Consider the following 12,027-nt stretch of genomic DNA (forward strand, 5'->3'; position numbering starts at 1 on the left):
ATTTGTGTACGGGACAGAGTGTGGTGGATTCGCCCCGAGGCGTAAACATTTCTAATAGGCACAGACTGATAGACCCCCCCCCCCCCCCATCCCCGCCCCCTTACAGCCTAAAGGCTATTTAGCGGTTAGCAATTTCACAAGCATGGGAGCGTCCGCTAACTGCTTCTTCTGCAGTGAGGCGGCATGTTTGCTCAGCAAGGAGGAACTATCCTTTGGATTATACTCTAACCATACCGTATATCTCTTCATAACTCGTGCCTTCCTCATAATGTACTTCAAACCGCTGCTAGTTATTTACTCATCAAGAAGCAGACTAGACTATGACTATCCCAGTCCTGTATACAGTAAATATTGAAGGATTTATCAAATAAGTTTTTAATAAGTAGACAATCAGATATATTTCTGAACGTTCGCCATAAATTCACGTTTGGAAAGTCAATGGTGCTGCTTGGAGTAATAAATTAGCACAATATCATCTGCATGTATTCCCCTATAAGAATGTTTCTCAGCCCTGGTCCTCCAGTATCACTATCCAGCCTGTTTTCCATGTCTCTCTCAGCCAACACACCTGAGGATCGTTTTCGGGCTTCATGCAAGCGTGCTGATAACCTTTGAAACATAACATAGAGTTCAACCCATTGTATGTATGCAACTATGGATTATTAACGAATGAATGAATTAATTAATTAATTATGTTAACTGATGAATCTGATTAAATTACTTTGTGTTAAATTTCTTTTTTATTCAAAAATAATATAATATTTCAGTTTGACAGTGCAGAAAATGTACAAACTGATTCAGTTCCCGGTTTGGTCCGTAACATGTCAGAGAATTGCCAAAAATGTTGATCCTGGAAATTAAAGCGAAATTAAAAAGCATTTGTAAAAGCAATTGTTTGCAAATACTTAATTGATACAAGACTACAGAAATGTGCCAATATTTACTCTTGATAGGCTGAAATTCTGAGGATTTGGAAATTTTAAGTTAACTCTTTGACTGCCAGACGTTTTCAGAAAAGGGATGCCGTGGGTGCCAGCCGATTTAAGCATTTTTGACTGGTCTTTCAAGGTCCACAGAAAAATATGTGTTTGGACTATGGAAACGCACATATTACCAAATGAAAGATTGGACTCTCATCTTTCATCAGAAAAAAAAGTTTGTTTCTACCTTATTCCGTTTTTCAGTAATCAACAATAGAAAATGGTTAGTTTCACCTCTGTTTTAAAAAAAAAACGTCTTTTAACGTCTTTGGCACTCCTCCATTGGATTTTACTAAACGTTATTTAACGTTTTTGGCAGTCAAAGAGTTAATCAAACAAATAATTGATATCAATTTTAAAAAAAAGTTTAAAATTAATTTGATAATGGATGACTTGACGATTAATCGAGTAATCATTGCACCACTGGTCCAGTGTCAAAAGAAGAGAGATGAAACCAAGAATTTCTTTCCACACAAAGTATTTAAACTCATTTGCTCCCAAAAACGTATAAATGCATTCAATTTGATGCAGCCTCTAAACTGAAGAGGGACGCTTGAAGAATGGTAGTTATTACAAAAACGGCCAGCAGGTGGCAGCAGAGTATAAGAGATCAACCAGGGCCATGTTGCAACAAGCTGTTTTAAACAGCTTTGTGAATAATGAGGAAACTTTGCTATATTCTAATGCTAACTGGTGCAAAACTGAAACAGATAGAAATATAAAAAAAAAAATCCTGATGAAAGAAGAGACTCTAATCTTTCTTTTGGTAAGTTCCATGTTTTTATAGCAATATGACCTTGCAAAATCAGTCAAAATCCAGTAAAACAGCCGGGAGCGAAGGGAGTTGCTTCAGGTGAAAATGGCTGCGAGTGAATGAGTTAAAAGCAGGTTAGCTGCTCATTTTAGATATACCGTATGAGTAGTTGAATTATTTTTGCATTGTCCGAATCTTAACTGATGGCACTACCACTAAATCACGCCCCTCCCTCCCCTCTTCTTTTGGCCCTTTGACGAACACCCACTCCGCCAGAAACATTTTTTTTTTTTTTTAGCTCAGGGCTGAGTTGCCCGATCAACCTCTATGATCCCTACCCCCCCACCCCCTCTCGCTTCCTCCCCCCGCCCCTCCTGCACCTTTCGTAGACAGACGCAAGCGCATGTGTGGCCGCATACCAACACCGAGCTCGCCTGGCGTCACATTCAGACTGCACATGGACACGCAGTTTAAACATCCTCTGCGCACTCACTTATGATCAGCCTCATCCACTCTGCCCTCACCTGATCATTTCATGCAAAGGGCGATCCATCTAACTAACAGAACTGATAACAGACAAAACTTTTGATTTGGAGATTACATAACCTGGATTTGGACTAACCATGTTTGAGGCTGAAAGGTACGTATTATCATTAAGGCGACTTGGGTTACTTTGTGTTGAATTAACAGCTTTGTTTTGGAGTGGCACTGCTGAGTCAGCCCATAAAGTGTCTTGTTTAGGCACGTTGCCGCAGTAGTCGGTTACAGGTTAACAGGTTTCTGAGACCTGGAAGAGGGTGTTTGTGTAGTTGACAGCTTTCTCAATCTTTCAGTGTTTTCAGTACTCGTGGGCTATTATTGTTTTTAGAGCAGTGGTTCTCTTGTTGGAGGTGAACCCCACCAGTTTCCTATGCACATTAATTGAACCCTTCTTTATTGAAAAATAAAATGTGATTTTTTTTTTCCCTTCAAATTCGAGACATAAGTTTAGGGTTTACTGGTAAACAGTAAGAGTTTCCTAAGTGTTCCTTTATTTTTGCTAGAATTGCTCAACCTTGCATTGAAAATCAATGCAGTTCGGACACTGACTCATCATCTCAACTATATGTTTTTAGAGCACTTTAAAACAACCGTTTTTTTTGTTTTTTTTTACTCATTCACTCCCAGCCATTTTCACTGAAGCAACCCCCTTCGCTCCTTTTACTGGATGTTGACTGATTTTGCAAGGTCCACAGAATATTGTGTTCTACTACTATCATTATTCACAAACATGTTGAAAACACTGGGGAAAAGAGCTTGTCGCAACATGGCCCTGGTTGATCTCTTATACTCTCCTGCCATCTACTAGTTGTGTTTTGTAATAACCACCATTGCTTTAAGCGACTTCTTTGGGCCAAAGGCTGCATCAAAGCGCTAGCATTAAAAAAAAAGGTATAAATCCATTTTTGGGACCATAGCGATCTTTAAAATAGAACGTTTTTATACGTTTTTAGGAGCAAATGAGCTAAAGATGAAACACAGCAGCAGCCTCGGAATTGAACCCTGTGGAACACCATATTTCCCGTTATTCATATTGCACATATTCGTGCAACCACTTTCTGTTGGGAATTTACAATATAACATAATAACTTGGTGTGTTAAATGACAACGTTTAACTCAACATTATTCTCCCAAATGTCAAACTATGATGTTCCCGCTTGTAAAATTCAGTATCTTTAGTTGTCGGTCCAACAGGTCACATGCCGACTGTGTTTAAATTTTAGCCACACAAGAGAAACACTGTAAATGTATACTGTACGTTTTGACAACTCTCACACTGAGTTGAACCAGAAAAGGTTGTAGTGTTGAAAATCTCGTTGGGATTACTTTTGGACTCACTTAACTGTAAAAACAAGATCATCAGAGCGCCACACAGAAAGCATTCAGCCACCCACCCAACGGTCCAGCCTCAATTTAAGTCAGCAAACATTTGATTGAGTTACACCTGGGAGAAATGTGTCAATATTTAGCTCCATTAGGAGTTTTCTAAATGGGTCAATATTTGGGGGTTTGGTCAGTGTTGTTTTAGTTTGAGTGGGAATGTTTGTGTAAGTGCTGCTAACGGTCACCCTCCAACTTCTGCAACCAGACGATCACATTTGGATCCTTCTCATGAAATGAATGCCCGGATTATACAGTATACTGTTGCTCTGACTGTACTCGCATATATGTTTGTTTGTTTTCTTCCAAGCTTCATTGAAAATCAGTTTAAGACACGCAGTCCGTCCAAATAATCCCGAAAAAGCGATATTGTACAATTTCGATTTGCCGAGTGAGTTTCGCTTCTGAGGCGCAATTCTCGTAATGTCTCGCGGGATCTCGCAGTTCTGTAGGAGGAGGTGCTCATTTTGTTTACGGAAGACAGACGCCCGGAGTTGTTAATATTACTTTAAAAACATCTCCCTCCCCTTATCGAGCGAGTTCGGCCATTTAGTGTTGGTGTGTGTGTGCGTGCGCGCGCTTATAACACGTTTTACGATGCGGACGTATGGATTTCAAGATGACGTGCGCCGTATGTCGCTCGTTTGCTCGTTGCCAGGCGCAACGGCCATTTCTCATGCAACGATATGGGACGTGCGTTGAACGGCGACATATTGGCTTCATAACTGAATCGCTTTGTGCTTAAAAAGACTTGTTATCCCTTCCGGAGGTAGCTTCGACACGAAAGCAAGCTTGCCGCTTCCTTTCGTTCGTGACCTCGCGGGGGGTCACATGACTAGAGGGAATGCGCGAAAAGTGTTTCCATTACACTTTTGCGAAATACTTCTATTTGGACACGTCTCAAAAAACACCTCATCTTTTTTTCCATATTTGACCGTTTTTTCGCAACTTGCCTTTTGCGCAAAACTGAGGGTAATGGAAACTTACCTACTGTCTCAGAAGTCCCAAATGTAACAAAAGTAGTAAAACATGATGAATCGGGATTCCTTAAAGTCTTTCTGAATATGATTTTGTGTCTGTTTTACAGCTACATGACCGATGGAGGTTTGGGTTTGTACACGCGGCGCTTGAACCGGCTGCCTGACAGCATGTCCGCCGTTCGAGAGACGTTGCATCGAAACGCGTCATCCGGCCAGGGAGATGCTGATAGGTAGGTCTACAACATCCCATAATGTTCATCTAACATCACGTGTGATTCCGATACCGAAATTTGATTAGTTTAAAAAAGGGGTCTGATCTTGTTTGTTTGATTGTTTTGACCACATAATGGGATGTCTAGACGGTACAAAGTCATCTTCCGTGGGAATTGGTTCAACTTTAGAGGTGCTGCGAAGGGGAGTTGTTTTTTTTAAACTGTCAGGCCAAAGTCTAGCCTGGGTTTCAGTTTGTGTTCTCAGCTAAGCTTGCTCACATTTCATACGTTCATTTCTCAAGAAATGTTTTGTGGTCAAACAGAGGCAATGTTTTCTGGTAGTAGTTGAAGGTGTTGCAATCTGCCTTTTTTTCCCCCCTCTATAAATCCTCAGGTGTGGCTAATTTCCTGTCTTTGTGAGTTTTAACCTCTGCCCCGTGAGCAGCCTTTTACCCTTATACACACAAACACACACACGTAAACACTTGCACAAACCTTCACAGTAAACTCCTCCGGTCCATAGTTGAGCCGTAACACAAAGTGGGCCCACAGCTCACCTTTCATCTCTCCCGCCCTTCTTCCGAGCATGCTTCTCTCCGTCTTGCCACGCAGCCTTCATATTTCCGTCTTCAGCTCTTTTTCATCTTGGTTTTTTTACTAAGAACTTCTAACAAGAGGAAGGAGTAGGAAGCAATTATGGTACAAAAGTCACAGACTTTTCGTTTTTTTAATCCGTTGAATTTGGGCTTTCATGTTGCTGCTGTGAGGCCAAGCAGCCTGATTGTATGTTTTCATAGAAGCTAATCGTTTTTAGCTTTTTTTGGTTCATTAGCAAGCAGCGGATGAAATAGTTTACCTTTCTTGAGAGAAGACATGAAGGTGTTGACCGGTTGCAGGGATGGGATTCATTTTGAGGATTTGGGGAATGCATTGGTGTTATAAACCGAAACTAGCAAAGATAAAGATGGCAGTATTTCTGTTTTCAAGGAACCGATGCTGACGATGTTTGTAGTTGTCCAGCTGAAGACGGTTTGCGCTTTTGTGTTTCTGTCCCATATGTATTGACTTGTGTATACAAACCTGTTTATTTTTTTTATGTGGTCCTCTGCAGTGCAGGGCAGGGGAAAGGTGTCGGGTGTTGCTAGGCAAAAAAGCTTGTGACCCCTGAACAAGGAGGGCACGGGCTTCAAAGGGCATTCGGTCACAGTGCAGAGTGTTTGAAAAACCTTTCAAATTGCACACGTAAAGTGGAAAGGAAGCAGCGCAGGGAACTTTTGATGGTGCATCTTGTTGAAATCTCATTGCAACGTTTGTAATGTTGGATAATACTAATCATTAGAATTTTAATACCTGTGCATTGTTTGACAAATAACGAAATGTAATCAAATACATTAAAACACAACCCTGTTGAGGGAGGTGGAGGGGAAATCGAGATGAAGAGAGGAGGAGGATCTGAGGGAAGGAAGGAAGGGGTGGCAACGGGGACCAAGTTGGACAGGTATGGAGGGGAGAGGTGATAAATTGATGTCCTTAAATGTATACTGGGCAAATTTCAAAGGGAGGTGTGGTGGAAGGACGGCATTTTGGTAATTGAACCAGTCGGCACTTGAGTGATTTATGAGAAAGATGAAGAATTGTGAGGTTTGGGTTTGTTAGTTTTTTTCCCTTTTAACCTTTTTTTTCTTATTTTCTTTTTCTTCCTTTTTTCAAAATTTCCAATAAAAAAGGTGGGATGGTGAAACCCTAACGATAGAGCTGTGTGTGTGTGTATATATATATATATATATATATATATATATATAATTTTTTTCTGGAAAATAATTGCCAAGAGGAAGTTAAATCATAACTTGAAGGGGCCCCAGGGCAGACCCCTGGAGCACACCTGTGGTAACGGGGCTGGAATGTGAAAGGCTGAAGAAGTGGTATGATCTAGTGGGGTATGCCATTTGAAGCTACTCTGTTGAAGAATTGTGCGGGATATGGATGAAGGAGTAGCCTGGGGTCTCCAGCCATGAAGAGACGGTTGGTTATTTTTATAAGAGCTGATCTCAGAAACCGGACAAATCAGTCCGTACAGATTATGGATTTAAGGAATGTTGGATTGGAGAGGGATTTTGGCTCGAGTGGTGCACTGCTCCCCATGACCATGACCATGAAGTGGATGAATTCAGGGATAAGTGAAAGAGTGGCAGGTTAAACGGTAAAAAACAGATGGTAAGACGGTTCAGGTGATAAAGCTTAATATATCAGGCGAGCGGACAGGAAAAAGACATTTGTCTCTGCAGCTGTAGAGAAAGGAAGTAATCTATAACGTTATCATCTGATTTGAATGTTCTTTGTTGACGCAGTCAAAAGAGTCTGTGTGGTGTGAAACTGGTTTTGTTGAGCATTTGCTTCATGAATTTACTGACCTCATTATGTTACAGGTGCAAGTATCAAAAAGTCTACCTTTGCATTGATGACAATAATAAGGCCGATGGAGTTAGCAAAATATTAGGAACAACCTCACAGTTTATTGTTTCAGATAGAGAGTCCGCAAAGAGAAAATCAGAAAATGCATATTTATGACGTATAAAATACTTTCTTTGGGGTTCTTCAGTCCTAGATTAAGTCCTTACACACAGACTGCCTCTAGTACTATATCAAAAACTGTAGAATTGCCGGGTCAACTTTGTCTCTCCATTCGTTGCGACTTTAATATCAAACAGATGCACCGGCGTTTCTGGCAAAAAACATAAACATAAAAGCTGAGCTATCGGAATTTTTTTATACAACTCCAGTATTGGACCACCTTATGCAGGTGTACCTGTTTTGTGTCCAGTATGTATGTAAATAGTGGTTTAACTCATTCACTGCTAGCCATTTTTCTAGAGCATTTTGCCTTTTCAGTGATGTCATGGATCAGAGCGGCGAATTATAAAATATCGGCCAAACCAATCAGTTCGGTGATGTAAAGTTTGGTCTGAGTTGTAGATCATCCGCTTCACGGATGTTTAGGCTAACAGCTAACTCAAATGTCCCTCGTTGGCTGCCTCAAAGTTAAAAGCCCATTTTCAATTCAAGCTAACATTGGGGTGAGGCGTGCTAGCATTGTTATGTCTGCCCACATGACGTGGAGAATCTTTTTTTTGTGAGTTAGGGCAGCTGTTTATAATTCTTTGCTTGATCCATGAATGATGGTTCATTGTCATGAAGTGCAGCTTGTCTGCCAGTAGCTCGTTTCCTCGCCCGAGTGGAGCTTTTATCTGCAACACCTGCAAAACAACTTCAAATTGCCTGTGAGCAAGAGTAACTTTTTTTTTTTTTTGTTTAACTACCAAACATGTCTTGCAATAATCGGATTACTTCATCTGCAGATGAAGATGTTTGTTTTGTTTTTGTTTTGCTTGCAGTCGTGGATATCGTATGTTTGTTACAATATGTTTAAAAGGACTTTTAATGGGACAAGGAGGAATTTGGACCATAGCAGACATGGCTTCTTCAACATCATGTGTGACAGATGATTACCACTACACAGTGCTAATAATTTCCACCTAAAGGACTGGATCACATTATCATCCATCATTCAGCCACAAAATGCAAGTTTACAAATTCCTAAAGCGGCTTTTATACGCTTGGCTGATTCGGCCTTCTACCTTGAGGTACAGCGATCTCCTGCTATATGCTATGATTATATATGTTATGTTTGGCCTTGGCAGACGTTTCCTCTACTGCGTGCTCTTGGAGCTACTTGTTTTCGGTCTCTAAATGGCAGCCCAGTTACCACATTATAGTCATTGTTAGATTCATATTCATATATGTCCCGCATTTGTGTCAGCATGTGGTCAGAAAGTATTTAACAGGAAATAAAATCTTATGTAGTATATAATGTTCCAACTTGTCTATTTCCCAACAAACCGAGTATCACTGCAGTAACACCCTCCAAAAACAAAGACAAGTCCTGGTGCAACTGATACAATACGAACGTGGCCCAATATTATTTTGTTATTTTGCCTTGTTTGTTTTTGTTTTTTTAGAGAAATGCTATATTTTATTTTCCAAAGTGGCTTCTCATTGAACATAAAATATTATTGGTGCTAAGCTGGTCAAATTGTCCTCACCTCAGGTCTGATTCGACACACACACACACACACACACACACACACACACACACACACACACTATTCTACACTCCCCTTCCCTCAGGTTGATGACTCTCAAGTCTGGACTTGAGTAAGTCCCCTGTTGGCCTCAAGTACAGGAAGAGAGAGGTTGCCCTTTTCTTTATCACTACCAACAACATCTGGATCTCAATAACCTTCCCCACCCCCCTCTTCCTGTCTATCCTCTCTTAACCCACCTTCACCATACCTTCTAGTGCACCAGAGATTTAGTTTTCATACCATCTTCCCTCCAGTCTTGTTTTAATGAGCGAGCAAACCTGTTCCCTGTGGAACAGGAGTCTGGGGTCAAACTATAGATACAGTATGTATGACTTTCCCTCCAGACCCACTTGGAAATATCAACAACCTGTCAATACTCTCACCCCAGCTACTGTTTCGGGAGGCCTTGCTAACTCGAACCCTGTTCAGCAGTGTGTGGGTGTCGCAGCCTTCTATGCATGTGTGTGATGTGCGGGGTTGTTTCCCTACACTCTAAAAACTGTTGGGTCAAAAATAACCCTGTTACAGGTCAATTTGACCCAACTTTGGGTCAAAAATTGGGTCATGTTGTATAAAACCAACCCAGAAAGTTGGGTCGGATCATCTATTTGGTTTAGTTTGACCTACCTTTTGGTCAACAATCATTTTCTATAAAAACAATCCAGGAGATTGGGTTACTTGGGTCAATTTGACTAAACTTTGGGTCAAAAATTGGGTCATGTTGTATAAAACTAACCCAGAAAGTTGGGTCGGGTCGTCTATTTGGTTCAGTTTGACCCACCTTTTGGTCAACGATTGGGTCATTTTCTATAAAAAACAATCCAGGAGGTTGGGTTACTTGGGTCAATTTGACTCAACTTTCTGGATTATTTTACACAAATAGTGTAATTTTGTATAAAACAACCCAGAAAAATGGGTTAGATCCTCTACTTGGGTCAATTGGATCCAACCATGGGTCAAAAATTGGGTCTTTTTTTTTTTTTTTAAATAAAACCCAGAAGGTTGGGTCAGGTCTTCTACTTGGGTCAATTGGACCCAACTTTGGGTCAAAATTGGATGATGTTTGATAAAAACAACCCAGAAAGTTGGGTCAGATCGTCTATTTGGGTTGGTTTGACCCACCTTTGGATCAACAATTGGGTTATTTTCTATAAAATACCCAGAAAATTGGGTTAGATCCTCTACTTGGATCCATTTGATCCAACTTTGGGTTAAAAAAAAGAAGTCATTTTGTATATAGCAACCCATAAAGCTGGATCAGATCCACTACTTGGGTTAATTTGACCCAACTTTAGGTTATAAATTGGGTCATTTCATATAAAACAACCCAGAAAGCTGGGTCAAATTGAACCCTAAAGTGAATTTTTTATCCATAATTGGGTAACTTTTGACCCAACAGCTTTTAGAGTACTTTCAAATACCAGGAATGTTTGGTCAATAATGGTTAATGGGTTAGTCATTGTTGGGTTACCACTCTAGGTCTTTCCATTTTAAAACCTCAGATTACTTAGTTGTTGATTAAAAACGGCCCCAAGGTCTTACATGTTGTCTTGTGTACATATCTGGGTCAATAGATTTCCATTTGCCTGATGTCTCAATGCAAGCTCGTATCACGCTATCAGACCAGAATAAATCAAATGTAATATTCCTCAGTGAAAAGGATCTGCTGGGTTGTTGCAGTATTTGCTCTAAGTGTTCACATTGATGATGACGCACTAGTGTGACTTATTGCAATGACTATTCAAGTCATTGCAGATTAATGCCCTTTTTCAAATTTGTACATTGGTCAACTCTACGTCATTGAGTGTTAATATTTGCTCTGATATGAATGGCCACGCCCTTCTCATTGTTTGCTGTTTGCTCGCATTTCGTTGTACCAACACAAACACAAGCTTTTTTTTTTAAACAAGCTGCATGTTGATGTGTGTGTCGGAGGCGCTACGACCTCGTCTTCTTCGAGATATGGATTTCAGTGCAGGCTGCCAGGTCAAACGTTGTTCTCCCAAACACCCACTCAAACCACAATAAGACTGAGACCGAGCACAAGGCTATCATTTCATTGCTTTGCGTTTTAGCGTAGAACTAAAGGATTGGCATTATCTGCATCTTTACTTTTCTTATCTTTTCATTATCAGATGAGACAAAATCTTTACTGAAATGTGCTTTATGGTCGCTGTGGTTGTCTGAATGTTCGGAACAGATCTCTTACCTCTTTAATAGGAACATCCAACACAGAGTTGAGTGCTTGAAGGCAAGCCCAGAGTTCAGAGGTTGGCTTCCAAGTCTATGGTCCGGCCAGAATCGGAACCAGGTCACCAACAAGTAAATGCAGAACAAGAAGGAGAGCAAAGGCAAAGAATAGTTTGGATTTAAATGGATTTCCACATATTGCTTAAATTGTTAAGACATTTGAATCCATAGTAGAGTGGGAAAAGTTTTTAAATTGTGGCCCATGGAAAGCAGATGAGCATGAAAGAAAGAAGTTTGTTTTTATCTTGTAGCTACCCAGCAGTGCAACTGCTTATTTATTATTCGGCCCTCAGGAGTGCCAAAACTATGGATCACAGATGTGCAGCTCTGGACGCTACTCCATTCTAGCACTGACATTTGAATGTTTTGAGTTACACGATTAATATGTGTGCGCGTAAAGAATTCCTGATTATTACCAGTTGGCTTTTTTTTTTTTTTTAAATGTCCCTTTTGTGTTGTGCGTGTTTTTTTCGGTTTTGCACATCACGTGTGAAGAGTTTGTTTATAGTGCGGATCCGGGTGAGTCGCTTGAATTGCGAGCGTGTTGACACATCAAACAGAGCAAACGCAAAAGACACAGGAGGAAGTCTGCGAGAGAGGGAAGCGACCGGGAGGGTCTCGGGACTTTGATCGATCTCATGAATGCAAATAGCAAATGTTTTCTTCTAAGAGACAGGGAGACAATAGGAGTAAACATTCCCGAGTGCAAAGTCCAATCATGTCATTTCTCGTCAGTGCAGGGACGTCTGTGCCATTTTCATTCCACACGCCTCCTGGTCGCAGGCCCAG

The 12,027-nt window shown here is 40.7% G+C and overlaps 1 protein-coding gene across 8 annotated transcripts in view; it reads left to right on the forward strand.

Moving 5' to 3' along the window:
• Nucleotides 1-12,027, forward strand: part of nav2a (neuron navigator 2a) — a 174,675-nt gene that overhangs the window by 120,912 nt on the left and 41,736 nt on the right. For all 8 annotated transcript variants that reach the window (XM_077564147.1, XM_077564148.1, XM_077564149.1 and 5 more), the window contains one exon: nucleotides 4,742-4,864. In XM_077564147.1, coding sequence (XP_077420273.1) covers nucleotides 4,742-4,864 — 123 coding nt within the window. The remainder of the gene's footprint in view (nucleotides 1-4,741; nucleotides 4,865-12,027) is intronic.

This window comes from Vanacampus margaritifer, chromosome 4 (assembly GCF_051991255.1).
Source record: "Vanacampus margaritifer isolate UIUO_Vmar chromosome 4, RoL_Vmar_1.0, whole genome shotgun sequence".
NCBI classification, from domain to species: Eukaryota; Metazoa; Chordata; class Actinopteri; order Syngnathiformes; family Syngnathidae; genus Vanacampus; species Vanacampus margaritifer.